This window comes from Eumetopias jubatus, unplaced genomic scaffold, assembly GCF_037043125.1.
Source record: "Eumetopias jubatus isolate StellerSeaLion01/CBP00866 unplaced genomic scaffold, mEumJub1_p1.0 scaffold_1, whole genome shotgun sequence".
In the NCBI taxonomy this organism is placed as follows: Eukaryota; Metazoa; Chordata; class Mammalia; order Carnivora; family Otariidae; genus Eumetopias; species Eumetopias jubatus.
In genome coordinates, this window is record NW_028274807.1 from 1677768 (window position 1) to 1701193 (window position 23426).

At 47.2% G+C, this 23426-nt stretch overlaps 1 protein-coding gene and 1 pseudogene across 3 annotated transcripts in view; one reads left to right on the forward strand and one right to left on the reverse strand.

The window, feature by feature from the left end:
• Positions 1-23426, reverse strand: part of ADARB1 (adenosine deaminase RNA specific B1) — a 146217-nt gene that overhangs the window by 11301 nt on the left and 111490 nt on the right. For all 3 annotated transcript variants that reach the window (XM_028126525.2, XM_028126524.2, XM_028126528.2), the window contains one exon: positions 17827-18008. In XM_028126525.2, the coding sequence (XP_027982326.1) occupies positions 17827-18008 (182 nt within the window). The remainder of the gene's footprint in view (positions 1-17826; positions 18009-23426) is intronic.
• LOC114226436 (L-lactate dehydrogenase A chain pseudogene) lies at positions 3382-4446 on the forward strand (annotated as a pseudogene).

Genomic DNA, 23426 nt, shown 5'->3' on the forward strand with positions numbered 1-23426 from the left:
GTAAATATCTATGCCCCTAACATGGGAGCAGCCAATTATATAAGGCAATTAATAACAAAAGCAAAGAAACACATTGACAACAATACAGTAATAGTGGGGGACTTTAACACCCCCCCCTTGACTGAAATGGACAGATCATCTAAGCAAAACATCAACAAGGAAATAAAGACTTTAAATGAAACACTGGACCAAATGGACTTCAGAACATTCCATCCCAAAGCAATGGAATACACATTCTTCTCTAGTGCCCATGGAACATTCTCCAGAACAGATCACATCCTAGCTCACAAATCAGGTCTCAACCGGTACCAAAAGATTGGGATTATTCCCTGCATATTTTCAGACCACAATGCTTTGAAACTACAACTCAATCACAAGAGGAAAGTCGGAAAGAACTCAAATACATAGAGGCTAAAGAGCATCCTACTAAAGAATGAATGGGTCAACGAGGAAATTAAAGAAGAATTAAAAAAATTCTTGGAAACCAATGAAAATGAAAACACAACTGTTCAAAATCTTTGGGATGCAGCAAAGGCAGTCCTGAGAGGAAAGTATATAGCAATACAAGCCTTTCTCAGGAAACAAGAAAGGTCTCAAATACACAACCTAACCCTACACCTAAAGGAGCTGGAGAAAGAACAGCAAATAAAGCCTAAAACCAGCAGAAGAGAAACAGTAAAGATCAGAGCAGAAATCAATGAAATAGAAACCAAAAAACCCCGTAGAACAGATCAGTGAAACTAGGAGCTGGTTCTTTGAAAGAATTAACAAGATTGATAAACCCCTGGCCAGACTGATCAAAAAGAAAAGAGAAATGACCCAAATCAACAAAATCATGAATGAAAGAGGAGAGATCACAACCAACACCAAAGAAATACAAACAATTATAAGAACATATTATGAGCAACTGTATGCGAGCAAATTAGATAACCTGGAAGAAATGGATGTATTCCTAGAGATGTATCAACTACCAAAATTGAACCAGGAAGAAACAGAAAACCTGAACAGACCTATAACCATTAAGGAAATTGAAGCAGTCATCAAAAATCTCCCAACAAACAAAAGCCCAGGGGGCCAGATGGCTTCCCAGGGGAATTCTATCAAACATTTAAAGAATAATTAATACCTATTCTCCTGAAACTGTTCCAAAAAATAGAAATGGAAGGAAAACTTCCAAACTCATTTTATGAGGCCACCATTACCTTGATCCCAAAACCAGACAAAGACACCATCAAAAAGGAGAATTACAGACCAATATCCTTGATGAACATGGATGCAAAAATTCTCACCAAAATACTAGCCAATAGGATCCAACAGTACATTAAAAGGATTATTCACCACGACCAAGTGGGATTTATCCCTGGGCTGCAAGGCTGGTTCAACATCCGCAAAGCAATCAACGTGATACAATATATTAACAAAAGAAAAAACAAGAATCATAGGATCCTCTCGATAGATGCAGAAAAAGCATTTGACAAAGTACAGCATCCTTTCTTGATCAAAACTCTTCAGAGTATAGGGATAGAGAGTACATACCTCAATATCATAAAAGCCATCTATGAAAAACCTACAGTGAATATCATTCTCAATGGGGAAAAGCTGAGAGCTTTCCCCCTAAGGTCAGGAACGCGGCAGGGATGTCCACTATCACCACTGCTATTCAACATAGTATTAGAAGTCCTAGCCACAGCAATCAGACAACAAAAAGAAATCAAAGGCATCCAAATCGGCAGAGAGAAAGTCAAACTCTCACTCTGTAGATGATATGATATTTTATGTGGAAAACCCAAAAGACTCCACCCCAAAACTGCTAGAACTCATAAAGGAATTCAGTAAAGTGGCAGGATATAAAATCAATGCACAGAAATCAGTGGCATTCCTATACACCAACAACAAGATAGAAGAGAGACAAATTAAGGAGTCGATCCCATTTACAATTGCACCCAAAACCATAAGATACCTAGGAATAATTCTAACCAAAGAAGCAAAGGATCTGTACTCAGAAAACTATAAAATACTCATGAAAGAAATTGAGGAAGACACAAAGAAATGGAAAAACGTTCCATGCTCATGGATTGGAAGAACAAACATTGTGAAGATGTCAATGCTACCTAGAGCAATCTACACATTCAGTGCAATTCCCATCAAAACACCATCCACTTTTTTCAAAGAAATGGAACAAATAATCCTAAAATGTGTATGGAACCAGAGGAGACCCCAAATAGCCAGAGGAATGTTGAAAAAGGAAATCAAAGCTGGCGGCATCACAATTCCGGACTTCCAGCTCTACTACAAAGCTGTCATCATCAAGACAGTATGGTACCGGCACAAAAACAGACACATAGATCAATGGAACAGAATCGAGAGCCCAGAAATGGACCCTCAACTCTATGGTCAACTAATCTTTTGACAAAGCAGGAAAGAATGTCCAATGGAATAAAGACAGTCTCTTCAACAAATGGTGTTGGGAAAATTGGACAGCCACATGCAGAAGAATGAAACTGGACCATTTCGTTACACCACACACAAAAATAGACCCCAAATGGTTGAAAGACCTACATGTGAGACAGGAGTCCATCAAAATCCTAAAGGAGAACACAGGCAGCAACCTCTTCGACCTCAGCCGCAGCAACTTCTTCCTAGAAACATCGCCAAAGGCAAGGGAAGCAAGGGCAAAAATGAACTATTGCGATTTCATCAAGATAAAAAGCTTTTGCACAGCAAAAGAAACAGTCCACAAAACCAAAAGACAAGCGACAGAATGGGAGAAGATATTTGCAAATGACAGATCAGATAAAGGGCTAGTATCCAAAATCTATAAAGAACTTATCAAACTCAACACCCAAAGAACAAATAATCCAATCAAGAAATGGGCAGAAGACATGAACAGACATTTTTCCAAAGAAGACATCCAAATGGCCAACAGACACACGAAAAAGTGCTCCACATCGCTCGGCATCAGGGAAATCCAAATCAAAACCTCAATGAGACACCACCTCACACCCGTCAGAATGGCTAGAATTAACAAGTCAGGAAACGACAGATGTTGGCGGGGTTGCGGAGCAAGGGGAACCCTCCTACACTGTTGGTGGGAATGCAAGCTGGTGCGACCACTCTGGAAAACAGTATGGAGGTTCCTCAAACAGTTGAAAATAGAGCTACCATACGATCCAGCAATTGCACTACTGGGTATTTACCCCAAAGATACCAATTTGGGATCCGAAGGGGTACGTGCACCCCGATGTTTATAGCAGCAATGTCCACAATAGCCAAACTGTGGAAAGAGCCAAGATGTCCATCGACAGATGAATGGATAAAGAGGACGTGGTATAGTCGGAGCCGCTGCCACCGAGTCCGGATTCAACCTCACGCGCCGCTGACGCCCGCCCGCCCGACGTGCACTCCCGATTCCTTTTGGTTCTAAGTCCAAAATGGCAACTCTCAAAGATCAGCTGATTCAGAATCTTCTTAAGGAAGAACATACCCCCCAGAATAAGATCACAGTTGTTGGGGTTGGTGCTGTTGGCATGGTTTGTGCCATCAGTATCTTAATGAAGGACTTGGCAGATGAACTTGCTCTTGTTGATGTCATGGAAGACAAACCAAAGGGAGAGATGATGGATCTCCAGCACGGCAGCCTTTTCCTTAGAACACCAAAAATTGTCTCTGGCAAAGATTATAATGTGACTGCAAACTCCAAGCTGGTTATTATCACAGCTGGGGCACGTCAGCAAGAGGGAGAAAGCCGTCTTAGTTTGGTCCAGCGTAACGTGAACATCTTTAAGTTCATCATTCCTAATATCGTAAAATATAGCCCAAACTGCAAGTTGCTTGTCGTTTCCAATCCAGTGGACATCTTGACCTGTGTGGCTTGGAAGATAAGTGGCTTTCCCAAAAACCGTGTTATTGGAAGTGGTTGCAATCTGGATTCAGCCCGGTTCCGTTACCTAATGGGGGAAAGACTGGGAAGTTCACCCATTAAGCTGTCACGGCTGGGTCCTTGGGGAGCATGGAGACTCCAGTGTGCCTGTATGGAGTGGAGTGAACGTTGCTGGTGTCTCTCTGAAGAATCTGCACCCTGACTTAGGCACTGATGCTGATAAGGAACAGTGGAAAGAGGTTCACAAACAGGTGGTTGACAGTGCCTATGAGGTGATCAAACTGAAAGGCTACACCTCCTGGGCCATTGGACTGTCTGTGGCAGATCTGGCCGAAAGTATAATGAAGAATCTTAGGCGGGTGCATCCAATTTCCACCATGATTAAGGGTCTCTATGGAATTAAAGATGATGTCTTCCTTAGTGTCCCTTGCATCTTGGGACAGAATGGAATTTCAGATGCTGTGAAGGTGACTCTGACTTCTGAGGAGGAGGCCCGTTTGAAGAAGAGTGCAGATACACTTTGGGGGATCCAAAAGGAGCCGCAGTTTTAAAGTTTTCTAATGTACCACTTCACTGTCTAGACTATAGCAGGATTTTAGTAGGAGGTTGTGTATATTGTCCTTATTATCTGATCTGTTACTCAAGTAATATTAAAATGGCCTAAGAAAAAACGTCAGTTTCCTAAAGCTCCAAATAGGAATGGTTCACCAAACCCTGCAGCTGTATCCTGGTACTGGATGATACCTGTCTTTGTAGCCCTAAATTGGTTAACGTAAGTTAGCCCCACCATCTCAGAGGCTCCACTGCCAGAACTGAGGTTGCTCTGCACAACAGATGTGTGTTTCCTGTGTGTTCTGTCACTTCGGGTTCCTTCCCCCAACACCCGACATGCCTAGTCCATCTTTTCCAGTCAGTCACGTTCTGGGATCCAATGTATAAATTCAATATTGCGTGTATTGTGCATAACTGTCCTAAAGGATCTTACTTTGTGTACCATGTATGTCAGAATATAGTGTACATGGCCATATAACGTAAAAAGACAATGCAGCCAACTAAGTGTCATACCAACTAAAATACCAAATAAATTTTGAACGGTGACTCTTTTTTGAACAACAACAACAAAAAAAGATGTGGTATATATACACAATGGAATATTATGCAGCCATCAAAAGGAATGAGATCTTGCCATTTGCAACAACGTGGATGGAACTGGAGGGTGTTATGCTGAGTGAAATAAGTCAATCAGAGAAAGACATGTATCCTATGACCGCACTGATATGAGGAATTCTTAATCTCAGGAAACAAACTGAGGGTTGCTGGAGTGGTGGGGGGTGGGAGGGATGGGGTGGCTGGGTGATAGACATTGGGGAGGGTATGTGCTATGGTGAGCGCTGTGAATTGTGCAAGACTGTTGAATCACAGATCTGTACTTCTGAAACAAATAATGCAATATATGTTAAGAAAAAAAAGAAGAAGAAGAAGAAGATAGCAGGAGGGAAAAATGAAGGGGAGTAAATCAGAGGGGAAGGCGAACCATGAGAGACGATGGACTCTGAGAAAGAAACTGAAGGTTCTAGAGGGGAGCGGGGTGGGGGGATGGGTTAGCCTGGTGATGGGTATTAAAGAGGGCACGTTCTGCGTGGAGCACTGGGTGTTATGCACAAACAATGAATCATGGAACACTACATCAAAAACCAATGATGTAATGTATGGTGATTACCATAACAATAAAAAATTTAAAGGAAAAAAAAAATCCAGGTAACACAAATAGCCTGTATCTATTCTGTTATAGATCATGAACATGTAGCTAGTTTCTCATAGAGAAAACCTCAGGCCCAGATGTCTTCACTGGTGAGTTCTACTAATGTTTAAGAAAAAATTGGTATCAAATCTAAACCAATTCTTCCAGAAAACTGAAGAGAAGGAAATGGTTCTCCACTCACTTTATGAGGCCAGTATTACCTTGATGCCAAAACCTGACAAAGATACTCAGACAACTACAGACCAATATCACTATAGGCCAGTGTATCACAGGTACAAACGTTCTAAGCAAAATATTAGCTTTATCAAATCCAACGACATTTAAAAAGAATAATACATAATGACTATACAAGGTTTGTCCCAGGAACACAAGGTTGGTTTAATATTTAAAGAACTCAATCAATGTCACCATATTCCATGTTAACAAACTAAAAAAAGAACCAAATTATCAAGCTCTATTGAGAGTAGAAAAAAATGTCTGACAAAATCCAACATTCATTCCTGATTAAAGACTCCTTAGCAAACTAGAAATAGAAGGTCCCTTAAACTGAGAGAGGCATCTGTGACACCCCACAGCTAGCCACACTTAGTGGTGAAAGACTGACTGCTCTCCCCGCGACTGCACCTGAGACAAGGATGTGTGTGCTCAGCCCTTGTGCCCTTGTGCTTCCACATTCTACTGGAGGGCCCGTCTGGGTGCTGTGGGGGAAGGAAGAAATCAAAGGCATCTGGACTATAAGGAAGAACTAAAACATAAACAACTGGACCATCTATAAAGAAAATTCAATGAAATTTATAAAAGCTATTAGAACTAATATCTCTCTATATCAGCAAGGAACACTTGGAGACTGAAACAGAAATATAACATTTAAAGCAGCATCAAAAATACAAAACACTTAAAGATAAACCTGACAAAAGATGTGTAAGATATGCTCACTGTAAAGTGCAGAGCACGGCTGAGAAAAATGAGAGCCTGAAGAAGTGGGCAGGCGTCTGTGCTCGTCCCCCGGGAGGTTCAAAGTCCTTAAGACGTCAGTTCTCCCCCAAATCGATCGACATATTCCATGCAAACTTAGTCAACACCCAAACAGGGTTTTATGTAGAAGTTGATACACTGATTATAAAATTGCTCTGGGGGCGCCTGGGGGGGCACAGTCAGTTAGCATTCGACTCTTGATTTCAGCTCAGGTCATGGTCTCAGGGTATCAAGCCCCGTGTCGGGCTCCGTGCTCAGCACCAAGCAGAGTCTGCTTGTTCCTCTCCCTCTGCTCCTCACCTCACTCATGCTCTCTCTCGCTCTCTCAAATAAAATCTTTAAAATTGCTGTGAAATGCAAAAAGGACGTATGTAGCCAAAACAACTTTGAGAAAGAAGTACAAAGTTGGAGGACTAATTCCACCTGATTTCAAAACTTATAAGACCAGTAATCATGACAGTGTGATACTGGCATCAAGACAAACAGCATGGAGTTTCCTCAAAAAGTTAAAAATAGACCTACACTACAATCCAGCAATTGCACTACTGGGTATTTACCCCAAAGATACAAATGTAGGGATCCAAAGGGGTACGTGCACCCCAATGTTCATAGCAGCAATGTCCACAATAGCCAAACTGTGGAAAGAGCCTAGATGTCCATCGACAGATGAATGGATAAAGAAGATGTGGTCCATATATACAATGGAATACTACTTAGCCATCAAAAAATAAATAAATTTTGCCATGTGCAAGGACGTGGATGAACTAGAAGGTATTACGCTAAGCAAATAAGTCAGTCAGAGAAAGACAAATACCATATATTTCACACATATGTGGAATTTAAGAAACAAAACAGAATCATAGGGGAAGGAAGGGGAAAATTAAAATAAGATGAAATCAAAGAGGGAGACAAACCATAAGACAAACCTGTTACCTCTAGGAAACAAACTGAGGGTCGCTGGAGGGGAGGAGGGTGGGGGGATGGGGTAACTGGGTGATGGGCATGAAGGAGGGCACGTGCTGTAGTGAGCACTGGGTGTTATACACAACTGATGAATCACTGACCTCTACCTCTGAAACTAATAATATACTATATCTTAATTAATTGAACTGAAATAAAATAGAATAAAATTTTTTAAAAAAGACAGTAGTGGATCCTGGCTGCCTTCAGCTCAGGTCACGATCCTAAGGTCCCGAGATCGACTCCCACATCGGGCTCCTTGCTCAGCGGGGAGCCTGCTTCTCCCGCTGCCTGCCATTCCCCCTGTTTGTGCTCACTCTCTCTCTCTCTCTGATTAAAAAGAAAAAAAAAAAGGACTGACAAAAAGATCAATGGAAGACACTAGCAACCAGAAACAGACCTCCACGTATACATGCAAACTGATTTTTAATAAAGGTGCAAAAGAACTCAGTGGAGAAAGGATGAATTTTTCAATAGATGGTGCTGGGTCAATTGGATAAGTTATATGTTAAAAAAAAAAAAAAGAACTTCAATTCATACCACACATCCTACACAAAAATTAGCTCAAAATGGAATATAGTGCAAAATTTAAACACTGGAACTGTAAATTTTTTAAGAATACAACACAGGAGAAAATCTTTGTGACACTGACCTAGGCAAACATTTTTTAGATATAACATCAAAACCATGACTTAACAGAAAAGTTGGTAAATATGATTTTATCAAAACTAGAATTATTTGGTCTCTGAAAGACATAAGGTTAAGAGAATGGAAAGAAAAACATTTTCAAATCATATATCTGATAAAGATCTTATAACCAGAATACATAAGTAACTCTCAAACTCAGTAAGAAATTAAACAACTTGCTAAGAAATGAGAAAAGTTTTGAACAGTTTATTGAAGAAGACATACAGATAACAAAATAGCACATGAAAAGATGCTCAACTTCCTTGGTCATCGGGGAAATGCAAATTAAAACCACAAGGAAACACCCTACACACCTGTCAGAAAGCTTAGCATGGCTCCGTACTCAGTGCTGGCAAGGATGAGGGGGAACGGGCGCCTCACGCAGCACCAGTGGGGGTGTAAAGGGGCAAACCGCCTTGGAAAGGTGTGACAGGGTTCTGAAAAATACAACCTGCGCCTGTCTTAAGACCCACCCTTTATACCCCTAGGTATTTACCTAAGAGAAATAGAAGGGAATGTCCATACAAAGGCTTGTACATGAATGTTCTCAGCAGCTTCCTTTGTAGCAGTAAAAGACTGGAAACAACCCAAGCGCCATCAACAGTTGGACGGACACACAAGTTGTGGTTTATCCACACAACCCATTACTACTTAGCCATGAAAAGGAATGACCTACTGATAAACTCAACAAACACGGATGAATCTCAAAATAGTTACGCTGAATGAAATAAGCTAGACAAAAAAGTACATATCTTATGATTTTTGTAAAATCCTAGAAACCCATAGCAGCAGCGCGTATCAGTGGTTGCCTGAGGGTGGGATAGGGGAAGGGCTTCGGGGGGGGGGGGGAGCTGGGATTACGAAGGGCACCAGGAAACGGGGAGGGCGGTGGGCAGGCTCATTACCCTCCCTGTGGTGAGAGCTGTGCGCACGTAAATGGAGCTCAAAACTTACCAAACTGTATTTTTTAAATATGCAGTTTATGCCAATTATACCTCAATGAAACTCTGGAAAAACACTGCAAGGTAATTTAAAAAGAAAAAATATTGTTCTCATTAAAAAGTAACACTTGCTCATTGTGGGAAATTCCAAAAATTCACACAAAGCTCAGAAGAAATTACAGGTAGGACGACACACAGAGAGAGACACTGTAATAGTTCTGGGGGCTCTCAAGCAGATGGAAGCTTCCCGACTACGAAGCTTTAAGCAAGAAGCACACTTGCATCCCACCTCTGAGATCCTGACTTAGGGTAGGTTTTGTGGGTGGGTGGCCCTGGCTGGTGTCTCTAAACAAAAACAGAAACAAACACCCTTCACCAGTAACTCTTGAAGACTCTCTAGAGATTCTTAAATCCCACCCCCCCCCCCCCCGAAGAGTTCTTCCTTCTCAGATGAGAATCGCCATTTTAATCCTTGTCCTTCTGGCAAACGCACACCTCAGCGTGCTTGAGAGCATGCGCGCACGTTCTGTATGCTGACTTCTGCACTGATCCTTGATCCTCTCTTACAGTCTGTTCACAGATGTGCATTACTAATAGCTACAAAACTAAGCTATACTCAGATTTCTGGGTATATTGTTAAACTTGATTTTCTAGGACTTCATTTAGGAGTTTTGCATTTTTAGTCATAGGTGATGCTGTCTGCGGTTTTCTTTTTATTTGTGCCTCTCTGTCCAGTTTTGGAATTAGGTCAACTGCTCTTTCCTATGACCTGGAACGTTTACATAAGAGGCGGAATTATGTTCTTTGGCAGACTGATTAAAATCTGCGAACTTGTTGGAAGGTAATTTGTTGATAATATTTTCAATGTCTTTGCTGGAAATTTCCTTTGCCAGATTTTTGTATTTCTGTTGGGGTGAATTTTGGCAATTTACATCTTGCTTGTCCTTTTGTTGTTGTTGAGATTTTCAAATTTATCAGTATTAGAGCTGAATAAAGAATTCTCTTAAAATTCTGATGCCTGCCTCCGTATCCACAGATACACCAATTCCTACCGTTAATTTTGTTTTATCTGACATTATGTTTTTACCCGATGGTAGTAGATCTCTTTCATTGTTCTTTCAAATCAACACGTTTTAGTTTTGTTGATGGCCTATAATCTTACTCCGTGTTCCGTCCCTCCCTCGTGCTTTCTGTCTCTGATTTTCTTCCTTCTTCCTGTAGTCAGCTTCTTATTTAGCTCTACTGCAGTTTTCCTTCTCAATTCTGAATCAAATGCTTAGCTCATTGTTTTTGATTCATTCATTCAGGGCCATGCATGATTCTGCCAAGTGCAACTGTGGCTCTATCCCATCATTTTTGATATGTGTATTCTAGGAGTCCAGTTTAAGAATACTTGCTGAAGAGAGTCTAACCTCCAAGTGGCTGAGGACTTTTGGTCTTAATTTCAGCTCTTTATAGCTGGCTTTAAGTTTTAGGGTCTGCAGTAAGAGAAAGCAACCTGTACAGTTAATGAGTCTGGATTTAATTACCTATGACCGTGACCGTGTGATGCACTGCAGAGCTGAGTGGTGTGACAGACTTGAGAGGACAGTGTTAATCCTGTTATTAAGTCCAAGCTACTTGAAGGAGACCATTTCTAGCATCAGCTTCAAGTGGATTCTCTGTCCTATCTCACACCAGTTCCTCAAAACCATACCTAGTATTAGGTGAAAAGCTGGCAGTGCTGTTCAGCCTGAGTCCAAAGGCCTGACAACCAGGGCAGCTGGGGTAAATCCTAGTCCAACTGTAGAAGGTGGGGTCGGGTGTCCCGGCTTAATCAGTGAGGCAGGAAAAAAGAGGTAAATTCCTTGTTCCTCCCCTTTTTGTTCTCCACTCTGTGTTCCTCAACAGGTTAAAAGATGCCCACCCACACTGGGGAGGGCAATTTGCTTTACTGAGTCTACTGATTCAAATGCTAATCTCGTTCTGCAAAACCCTCACAGACGGAAATAATGTCTAATTTGGGTGCCGGTGGCCACTCCATTTGACACATAATATTAGCCATCACAGTACATTAGTTTACCCTTCCTTTCCCAAATAGCTTTTTGTGTTTCCTGGAGTTTCCATATTCCTTTTTTTTTTTTAATTGTTCACAAAGAAACATTTACTTTCACATTATCATAAGACCATTTAGTTTCTCAGGCTATTTGTTAAAATGCATTCATTTTTTTCTGAAAACCATTCTTTTTAGAGCTCTCTGATATGATTCTCTATTTTAACTTGGAATTGTTACATTTTAGTCTTGCTGGTAAGTTATCTTTTTCATTGTATTCTTGGATTTACAAAGTATTTTTCTTGGATTCCATATTTTTCTCTTTCTTAGATGTCTTTTTCATTTTGCTACAGTAGCCTCACTATTTTTCCTCAAAAAAAATATATATTGGAAAGAAACCCTCTGAATCCTTGAACACCTGAAAATTATCACTTTGTCCTAATGCTTAATATTTGGTTAAATAAGAAATTCTACAAAAACCATTTTCTCTTCAGCTCTGGCTTCCAGTGTCCCTGAGAAGTGTTACATAAATCTGATAACTTATTGTAGTTAATTTAGAAGCTTTCAGCATCTTCTCTTTACACCTTTGCTGTTCTGAAATTCATAAGGATGTGCTAGGAATGGATTTGTTTAAAAAATTCTGCTCACTACCCAGTGCATTCTTTCCATTGCAGTACTCATGGTTTTCTTCAGTACCCCAAAATTTTCTTCTATCATCTCTTCCTCTGTTTCCTATTTCTGAAATGCTACCAGATAGACATCAGATTAACTTTCTACATCTCCTAACTCTTCACATTTTATACTTTTCGGCTCTGAGTTGTCAGAGATATATTTGATATACCTTCCTCTCCCCTCACAAGAATTACTCTACAAGGGAGAGTTTTGTTCTGCTCACTACTCATCCCAACATCCAGAACAGTGCCTATTATATACCTAACTGGTGTTTGTTGAATGAATGCTTTCTAGACCTTCAAACTGATATTTGCTTTCCACATTGACAAAATACTCTACGTATACTGGTAAGGTTTGTTATTTATATTCTCTTCTGTTCCCTGAATTAGGTTTATTTTCTCTTAGTTGTTCTATTTTATCATATAGATCATTCACTTCTGTGCTATTTATTTTCCTCAAATGATAATGGTTGTTCATTCATGTTTGTGAATAAAAATCTTGGTTGATTAATTTGGGTAGCTGGCATAGTTTCTTCTATGTGTTTCCTGGCTGTGTATACGATTCCAGGGAGAACCTAGAGGGAAAGCCACGTCCAGCCAGGACCCACATCGCCTTCTAGACCAAGAGTCCGGAGGTCCAGCCCAGTCCTTGCTTGGCTGTCAGGATGGTCAGGGGACCCTAACCACTTGGAGAGTAGCCCCACCATGGGTGAGACTCCCTCAGAGGAAATAGCTGGCCTCTCCCTAGACGTCAAAAGGCCACGGGACACCAAGGTACTGTTAGGAGTTAAACATAGTCCTGATACCACCTTTTTCTCATTTTACTGATTCTCTGCTATTAAGAACTCGTACCTTATGCTCTGGAGTTCTATCAGGGTACTTGGGTCTTTGGTAGTATTACTAGCACACCTGTTCTATTTCTGACACCTGCTTGGCATGCAGGTTCCTTCAGGTCACTGAGCTCATTCAAGGGCATGGCCTTTCAAGTAGACAGAATCAGGGAGGGTTTCTTGAGGGTCTGGAGTGGAGGTGGGGACCTGTTTAGAACAATTGGTGGGGAATCTCTGACCATAATGGAATTGACTCTTCCATGAATAAATGGATAATACTTGTGCTTTCTTCCTTTGCAATTCTATTGCTTCTTTACAATAAAGTCAAAATAGAGGATTATTTTTGAATACTTAAACCTTAGAATTACAACATTTTGCATATTAGAACTAGAAAGAGTTAACTGAGAAAATAAGACCTTAAAGTACAAATCGTTTTTATATTTTAAGCTAAATAAAGTGCCATCTTTAGCAAGAATGGAGAAAATGAGGCAAAAAGAAATAGCTAGCCTGAAGTTTCAATGCAAACCATATGCTTTTTCTGGGGCAGAAAGCCCCCAAATGGTCACAAGAGTGTATATATGTCTATGAGTCCCTGGGGCCAACACCACCATGGGGACGGGCACCAATGAGGAGCTTATCTTTCTGGGGCCACAAAGCGAGAACTAGGGTAATGAGTCAATCACAGGCCGTGGTGCAGAAACCAACAGAATCGGGTGCAGCTTGGCTGGCAATAAGAGTCCCTCAGCTGCTGTAAATTAAGTGTGCTGGATCCGGACTTCTGGAGCGAAACTACAAACTGTGAGCTGGCCTGATGACGGTCACAGTGAACAACTGAGAACACCAGCTGGCACTGGCACTGCTTAGTCCCCTTCCTAAATCTATTGTCTATGGTTTCTCCTATGTTAATGGGTAATCAAAAGTGAATTATGTATATAACGGTCAGTAACAGATATTTAGGGTCACTAGAGGTTCCTGTTACAGAAACTGTCAGCCATTTGTTAGCTGACCAGAAAAATGTGTAATTTGCAATCTCGATGAAGGTGGCCTCTGTTCTGCAAATAATGCAAGACCTGGGTAGGAGTCCATCCAGAAACCAAGTGTGCGGCCACCAGCAGTGATGACACCTGGGCCTGAGCCTATGTCGCAGACCACGAGGGTCCAAAAGGCTGCCTTTTCACTGGGAGCAGAGCACCCGTGAGACTGCCATTCTGATTTTTGTTAAAGACGATGACTCCTGAGCTGACAGGGGAGTGAATGAAGCCAGCAGGGCAGCAAGGCGCAGGCTCTTCCTGGCCTGGGCCCCACCTCGTCCTCCTGTGTGGCCACTAACCCCAGCCAGGTCCCTTCACACCGGCGCCTCTGGCCAAAAGACTTCCTTCTTGGAACTCGACCTTGGGGTTTTACAACACCGACTTTGGGGAAGAGCCTGAGCACTCTAGTCCAGAGTGACGAGTGTGATGCTGGCAGCCTGGCCTAAGGGAGCACCCATCACGCAGACCCAGGGATGCAGGCAGGATTCTCACCCAGACTCTGCATTCCTGAGGCAATATGGGGCTGGGTGTATTGAGTTTTATAGTTTCCACCCCACCAACAGGCCGTGGGGGTGACAGGAGAAGGGTCTCTGACTTGACTTTGGATGCAGGAGGGAGGAGGCCAAGCAAGGTGGGGACACACGCCCAGCCAGCAGCGCAGATGACTCTGTTCTGCGCGTGCTCAGCGTGGGGTGGTGCAGGGGCTGCAGCTCGCCCCACTGTGAGGGAGGGGGCGTGTGTATGCCCAGGACGTGGATTGAGAACAACACTCCATCAAGCATAACAACTTATTTCTGAAAAATATTCAACAATGTCAATAAGTAGCTACTTCTCCACTAAAGATCCCCACAGAGAGAATTTCTAAAAAACAACAAGCAAACCGCGTCCACGGAACTAAGGAGTTTAGAAGGCACTTCCAGGTCGCCCGGGTGGCCTCCCACCAGAAGCTGCCGTGTCCACGGCAGGCACTGGCGTCACGCTGGTGTGAGCGCTTCCTGCACCTTCCTGTGAGGAAACTCTTCCCAAGGCCGTTCCGGGCCTCGGGCCCTCCTCACCCACTCCCTCACACCTACCCTCTCTCGTGCGCTTAAGGGCAAGAGGCAGACGTCAGCTCCTCCCACCACGACGAGCAGGTATGTGGCTTTCCACGGGTGGAAGGTGCACGGGTCTCGCCTGGCAGGCCAGCAGCACCCCTGCTTTCTTTCGGCCACACGCTCAGCCGCTGCCTTCCCAGGGGCCCCGCACTGACTGGACTCACGAGAACCCACTCGCTCCCTTGGCACTGCCCTGGCGGTCACACTCTGTGTCCACGCTGGCAGCCCGGCCAGCCATGACCCTGGGGCCCTGGGAAGGTTCAGACTGCAGCCTTTCTTCCTGAGGTCTCGGCATGCACCTGGATGGCAGCCCGGCCAGCACAGAAGCCCAGACTCAGGGGCAGACAGATGTGAATCAGAAGCCAGAACTATTCTGAAGCTTGCAGGTGTCAGATCGGAAACTAATCGGGAAAGAAGATACAAGAGTTCAAGAGGCTTCCACGTCCGAAATACCAGGGAAGGGCGTCAAGCATGTGCTCTTGGCCCCACGGAGGCAGCTCACCACTGACCAGTTCTTTCTTCTCGTAAAAATCTACTTCCTATGCTGGAAGGAAAATGACATCCTTCTCATCTGTCCTTGGCACGAAAGAAGCCAGCCCAGCACGACACCTGCTGCTGAAGTCCACCTGGGTCTGTTCTGGTCTTTGCTTAACGGGCTGTTCCCTGCACGGCCCAGCTGGCTACCCCTGTTCCTCCCTGGGGATGCTGCACACCTGGGTGCTGCCGCGCTCTCATTCTCCCTGAACGCAGGAACCACCTGTGATAAAATGGGAGGTGAAAGGGCAGGACCAACACCATGAACTGTAGAAAAATACGTGTGCACCACAAATGCACGTGACCCGAAGGAGACAACCTTCGATGTGCCGGTTGTCCCACTGTCCAGGTCCCTTGTTAAATGGAAGACTTCCCTCCCAAGAAAGTTTGAAGGGCTTTGCCGTGGGGCCCATTTTACAGGAGTGTGACCTCCCAAACGTGAGATGTAAGACGTCAATACTCTCTGCTCTAGACTCCCCCTGCTTGAGTCCCTCTGTCCGTGATAATACCCGCCATATCATCCGCCTTAGACTGTAATGTGGCGGAGCGGCATCCACGCCTCCTCCCTGCTGGTGCCCGTGGCTCCCCCAGCATGCGCTGCACCACCCCGGCTGACCGCCACAGACCAAAGACATCTCCAAAGCTGCTTGCCGCAAGGACTTGAGCTCTCTGCAAGGAAAAACACCACCACAGTTTCTAAAATAAAGCATCATCCAAAGTAAAATATCTCGAATAGTTTGCATTTTGAAACAGACTTTGCTGGCAGAGTGATGCTGTCCAGTGGCTCAGCATTCGAGAACTACTCTGTGTCCTGAAACCCCGGTGCTGCCCCGTATTTCACAGAATTCCCGCACACTTGTCCAGAATGATCGTGCAGGGCACCGGCCCGGCCCCGTCACGGGGAAGACCGGGAATCCGGGCTGTCAAAGCCACAAGACCACCCGGCTCCTCGGCAGGCCCTCGGCACCCACAGGCACGCATCCACCAAAATCGCACGGCAGTGGAAGTGATGCTGGGGAGAGGGGAACGAAGAGCAGGCTGTGTTACTCTGCGACGGACTTGGTCTTCATAACAAATACACAGAGGACGACTTCAGGGTCTCTACCTCGCAAACGCTGTTTTTGCTATCTTTTCATAGGTGTATGCACACTCATCTACACACCCTACGACAAAAGCGCACCTGACTTGTATAAGTGAGCTTCCCTTTCAAAATTGTACAACGTTCCCCCAGCGACATGACCTGTCTTTGCACGCGTTAGCCCTGGACGCAACGCGAGCCAGCACGGCGCTGGTCCGGCGACATCGGAGCGCCTCTCATGCGCCAGGCACGAGACAGCTAGCAGCTGCAACGGAACAGACCATGGGGGCCACGCAGGGAACACTGTTTTCTGCATCATGGGAAGTTCATGTTCTAACCTTACAGGATACTTACGCTATCTCCTCTCTCCCAGTGGAGGCGCCATGCCTGTGGACGCTCGGCGGCAATACTATCAAGTTTTAGCAGAGTCAGTATTTTTCGTAAAAAATAATGCTTAAAGTTAGGGAGCTGTAAAATGTGATCAGAAACAACCACTGGCTTTCTCCGTTTTGCATAATTTCTGTGCTCTAACAGACATGCCTTCACCTAAGATGCCACGCTGCTCTTCCCCAGGTAAAGGCGGGCTAGCAGCCAAGCACCACAGACAGGGCAGTGCGCACACACACACCAAAAAAACACATGCTTTAGTTTGGATTATGGTTTTAGTTCTGAGCTTTAAAAAAGTGAGTAAAATGATATTTTCAAAAGGATAAAAATACCTTCACTGTGTCCTTTAAAGAGGGGTGAACTGAGAAGTTAGGACCCTTGCATTCAAGAGTTCTTGCTCCCTCACTGGTCAGCACTGAGATGCTAAAGGGGACACAGCAAACGAACCAGTGACCACAGACACTCCGGGCCGGCGCAAGGCACCACCACCGCATCACTGACCCATCCCAGGTGTGCAAAACTCCATCCCCAACCTCCCTCTGAGGTGGCAGCCCAGCACCGAGATGACCAGCCCCACTCCATCTTGGACAGCTGACGCCCGCATATTTTCCATGGCATCTGTGAGTCTCTCCCACTGACACAGGACTTGAAAACATATATACAAGGGAAAGAAAAACAGGCAGGTGCCAAGTCTGGGCAGTAAACTCATCTATAAAAGGCAAGGTTTTTGATCAGTAAAGAGAGGAACTGTATGAGGACCCACTTAAGCGGCCCAGAGGCCCTGCAACACGGCCTCCTGCCCTCTGCTCTGACAGACAGCAGCTTCCCTATGGCGTTTCCACGTGTGAGACTCTGATATGACCCAGCAGGGTTATCTGAACACCGAGTGCAAGGCCCCAACACGGCCCAGCGAGGTCATGAGGTCATGTGAACACTGACACAGCCATGCTGCAGGGGTACTTGCCGCTGAGCAGAGGCTTGTTGAGCATGTACAGCGGGGGCAGGTCTTCTATGTTGGAGATCCGCTGGTACATGGCCCTGGAGAGGTGGTCGCCATGGTAGAGGCTGCCCAGGATGATGCTCGAGAAGTAGATTGGCTCCACGAAGATGCTGAGCAGGGACCCCTGCACGCCCACCACGTTCCACCTGCAGGCAGAGGGAACACACTCTTGAGTGGAAGACGGGGTGTCACGCAGAGGGTGCCAACCCAGCACACCACACAGCTGCCTGGCCCACAGACATACTTGATGGTGAACAAATGTCAACAACTAGGAAAAGGCAGCACTTAAATGGAACCGACACAGAGGGAATGCTACTGAACGATTCTTCGAAACTGGGGAACGATCTCCTGTGACACATCACTGAGGCCTAGTGCTGGAAAGCGTCCACGAGCCACATTTCTTGGGAGAAAAATCAAAGAAGCAAGTACATTTTTATTATTTCCAGTAAAAATAACTGCAGAGGTGCCTGGGTGGCTCAGTCGTTAAGCGTCTGCCTTCGGCTCAGGTCCATGATCCCAGGGTCCTGGGATCAAGCCCCGCGTCGGGCTCCCTGCTCCGTGGGGGGCCTGCTTCTCCCTCTCCCACTCCCCCTGCTTGTGTTCCCTCTCTCGCTGTGTCTCTGTCAAATAAATAAAATCTTAAAAAAAAAAAAAAACTGCAAAAGAGACTTTGAAAACCTCAAACTTGCTCCTTGCCGACAATCTGAGCCAAGCTTGGTTTGATACGTGGAGGGAGGCTCAGTTGGGAGGGGAGGGCGAGCTCCCAGCTGCCCTGGGTCACTAGTCACAGCACTGTTCCCGTCACGGGCAGCCTAGGCTTTCTGCTCCAGCGCACCTACCCTCTCACCACGCGCCCCTGCCCCCTTCCTGAGTTCACAGACAGCAGGAGCCCATGGTGCCAAGGCCACAGGGCTGGGAAGGCACAGCCCACATGTTCCTGGGGCCAGGGGGCTGTCTGGACAAAGAGCAAGCAGTAACAAGGCAAACACACGATCAAGAGCACAAACAGAAGTGAAATCAACTGGAGAGGAAGCAGGATTCCAAGAAAAGGGAAAGTGGGTGCCGACTTCAGGGAAGGCTCCCAAGGGTGACCCTGACACTCAGCCCCAGGGGCCGCCTTGGCTGCAACACAGGTCAGAAGTGAGCAGGGACAGGACGGGAGGCCCGTCTTAGAAAGACCTGGGCTTGGGTTCAGGGGCTGCAGGGTCTGGACAGGCTGGGGGGTGGGGCTGGGGTGGGGTGCAGAGCCCCTCCCTGCCCCCCCTGCACCGCCCCCACCGCGAGGCTGCCCGTGCCATCTCGGCCGCACCCACGTTTGTACGTTGGGCCCAAGCCCAGCAGCCCCCTCGGCCCTCGTGGAGACAGAGGGCAGTGCCCAGTGGGTCAATGGTGGCACAGGGTCCACTGCCCAAACTCCTGACCTGTCCAGCTCCATGCTCTATGCTGGAGCCAAACCCGCAGAGTCACGGGCGGGTGGCTCGCAGAGCTGGGGACCTCCTGTCAGAACAGACCGAGGAGGTACCATTTGGCCATTGCCCCTGCTGGACCACAGGTCCCCACCTGCTTCATCGCTGTCTCCCACGGTGACCACGGCCCCCACGCCCAGTGGCCCATCCCAGGAGAGCCACCGTGGGACCCTGTGAACACAGGCCAGGCCAGGACACCCCTGTGCACAAAATCTTCCAACACGCCCATCTTTTCCCTAGAAATCACCATCGATCCAAAGGCCCCTCTAGGCCCATCTGGCCTGGCTGTCCCTCCCCCACCATCCCCCTCCCATGCTTGGGCCACCAGGGGCAAGGGGGCTTCTGGCCACTCCTCCCAGGCCCTCTGGCCTGGAACCCGTCCCCAGCAGCCTCCTGGCCACAGCGCCCCCACCTCTCTGTGGGGCCTCCCACCCACCGCCTGCATGCTCTCCTGTGCTGACTTCCTACATCCTCTGAGGGTCTACTTGTCCTTATTTGTCTCCACTCCCACCTCCCAGCACGCAAGCTCCATGGGGGAGGGGCTTCTGTTTTCCTCACCGAGACAGCCACAGATCAATAAATACTCGCTGAAGGGATGAGTCCCCAGTCCTGCATGTTCCTCCCACCCTCTGAAAAGTTCAAACACAGATTCTCCTATCTTACAAGAAAAAGCATGAACTGGCTCCATGCTTACAAAAACCACAGGGCACCCCTTCTTATGTAAATTTGAGCCTGTATAGGGGTTTAGACCATCTCTAAGGGGAATTCAGCCTCCCAGGGCAAACTAAAACAGTGATCTTGCAGAGCCCTGTATTTGTGCCGAGTCATTAATTCTGAACACATACTTCGTGAAAGAATTCTAGCAGCCACAATTGCTCTGTGGAGGCCCTGGGTGGGAACGCGTGGGTCGCCAGGCACTTCTGCAGCCGGGCTCCTGCCAGTGCACCTTACAGAGCACAGGGAGGGCTGGGAGGCTGGATGCAGCCAGGCTCCGGGCACCCGACGTCCCCAAGCAAACCTCTGCAAAGACGTGGGCCAGGTGTGCACACCCACCTCCACCTTGGTGCCTGGCTCAACCCCCCTCATGAGGGCGCAGGGGTCCGCAGCTGGGTGATGGGTGATACTAGTAAGAACCAAGTAGGTACCCAGGTGCAACGGCCTCTCTCTCCCCTCCCCAGGTGATTTCTGGGAGGCCAGGGCTCAGAGCAGGGTTGCCCAGCTGGGTCCCCTGGTGCAGCTTCTCCGTGCCCACCCACAGCCTCCAGGGAAGCACACGGGGGCCCCTCTCCTCCCCACTGCCCTGCTCCCCCTTCTGGGCTGCCTCTGAGTCTGCTACACAGGAAGAGTGGAGGGCGGCAGCCCCTCCCCTCCCCTCAGGTAGGAGGTCCCTGCTTCCTCCCTCCCTCCCTCCCTCCACGCAGCTGAGGGCACAGGGGCTGTGGTCATCGGAACCGAGACCCCCGCTCCTTCTCGACAGGACGCTCTGTGCGTCGCCCCGTGGCTCACTCTCATCACTGGCCCCCACCAAACAGATGGCACCTGCGGGCCCCCAGCTGTAGGACTGCTCCTCCCTCCCAAAGTCCAGCCTGCCCACTGCCCCGATCCTGTGCTCTCCCATCCGATGGGGACGTCTGTGGAACATGGCTGTGCCCCTCTGTAAGGGATAATACGGGCGGCCTCGCCTTCCAGGGGGGCCGCCCAGGATGCTCTCACTCGCTCGGGCCAGGGACAGGACAGCAGCCAGCTGGCAGCATCCTGGTCACCACAGCATTTCTGGACCTTAGCCCCCCCCCCCCCCCCCCGGCCACGGCTGGTGTGACAGTAACAACCCCTCCCAAGCATACCTGAGCCTATGCTACTGAGTGACTCCAGGAGGATGGGGGCTGGTCCAGGGGACTGGAGGGCCGGCCCATTCAGCCCAACCCCCCCAGCCCCACTTCCAGGGAGGGCAGAGGGTGGAGGCTGGTCACCAGGGACCAGGGACTTACGCCCAGTAATGGAAATCTGCACAACGGCCCCCCCAGCGGAGGGGCTCACAGCCAGGTGCTGAGGGGAGGTGTGCGGGACAGCAGGGATGCGCCCCAGCCCCAAACCCTTCTCCTGTGCGTCTCTTTCACCTGGCTGTTCCCCAGCTGTGTTCTTTCTAATAAACTGGTAAGTGCTAAGTAAATTGTCTTCCCTGCATTCTGCGAGCTCTCTTAGCAATTTACTGAACCCAACGAGGGGGTCCTCGAAACCCCTGATGCGTGGCCGAGTCAGACAGCATGTGGGTACCCTGGCACCCAGTTCCTACAACTGGCGTCTGGAGGAAGCAGTCCCGTGAGGCTGAGCCCGTACTCCCCAGGGGGGCTAAGGTCCAGAAATGCTGTGGTGACCAGGATGCTGCCAGCTGGCTGCTGTCCTGTCTGCGTGAGCTCCAGGAGGTGTCGCAGAGTCCTGGAGAAGTGTGTGGGGGGAGCCTGACGCTCACGTGTGTAACCCCCATCTCAACAAGACCCAGAACGTTCACATCTCCCCAGCAGAGACCCCCAGCCAGTGCCTCTGTATTACTGAGTTGTAGGAACTTTATCAGCTGAGTTCTCACCAGAAGTCAGAATCCTGTTTCCCCTTTGTGGCTTTTTCTTTCCACTATACCTAAGGGGGTTTTGGTAAGTAAGTTTTAAATTTCTAATTTAGTCAAATTTATTCATGTTTTTCTTTTTAATTTGGGCTTTCTATGCCTTGATTATGAAACCTGCTTCAGCAGAGGCCACAAAACTTAGCAGCCACTCTTCACGTTCAGCTCCTTCATCTAGCTGGAATGCGCTTCTGGGTGCCGAGTCAAGGGCCTGCTTTTCTTTGTGCATAAACACACTCCATAGGTCCAGGACTGTTTGCAGACCACAGATCCCACATGCAGCAGAGACTGCGGTGGCAAGGCCCACGTTCCTTCCCTCCCTCCCGAGAGCCCCAGCTTCCTGCGCAGCAAGACGTGGCCCTGGACCGGGTTCTGGATGATGAAACGCAGCTGTCTAATGTGACCCGGCCAGTGGCCCTGGAGGCGTGGCCCAGGAGGCACGCTGAGCTGGCCCTCCTGCCTGCCCTCCCTGCTGCTTCGGAAGCTCAGAGCAGCTACAGGGGATCTGGTGAGCACTGCAGAACCTTGAGGACAGAAGGTACCTCCTGGATGCAGCAGGAAGGCTGAATCTGGACGACCCACCTACTGTTGGACCTGACTCTCTCTGAGACAGAAATAAACTTCTGTATCGTTTGCATTTCCTCTAAACACAGGCGACCCTGACCGCCCGTCACCAGCAGTCTTACACCTGCCATCTGAGGGTTTTCAAGGGCCATGAAAAAATGATGACATTTAAATAAAATTGCATTAAAGTTACAGCTTTGTAAGAAACTGACCAGACCGTTAAAAGTGCACTCCTGGATTTGGTGTGTATATGTGTGTTTTCCTGACAGGACAGCCTGTCACTGTGCTTCTCTTTACCAGCCTTGCTGGTTTGGGGATGAAGGTGGTGATGATCCCACAAAGTGAACCGGGGCTCTTTCCCTAGTTTTCTGATCCCTAAAATGGGATTCCTGGCTCTGCGAGCACGCAGAGCACTCAAGGACAAGCCGTCCAGGACAGCAGTTCCCCTTCTCCACGGGGAAATCCCTTTCTTCGAGTTTCTTCAGCTGATTTCCCCCTGGCTGACTCCCCGCCCTGGGCGTGGCGGGTGGAGTATATGTAACAGCTCCAGATTCGGTTAATGTCCTCCACCCATGCCAACGTTAGGAATGGACGCTTCTCTAAAAGGTTTGTGTAACTCCGTGTCATCCTGGTGATGAAGTTGCCTGCAATCCCGCACACAACTCCCTACAGCATGTTTTAGCGTCAGCCGTGTCCCGAACTGTCCCCTCTTCCATCCCCAGCAGAGCTGGGCCAGGCTCTCTGTTCTTGTCAGTTTTGCCAGCTCTGTTCATGTCATCATCCTTTCGAAAGAACTTACACGGGGGTTTGTTACTACCTACTGTTTATTGTCTTTCAAAATAATTTCTGCTCTTTACTGTTTCCTTCTTTCTAAATATTTATTTGGATTTGTTCTCTTTGTAACTCCGTAGCTCTGG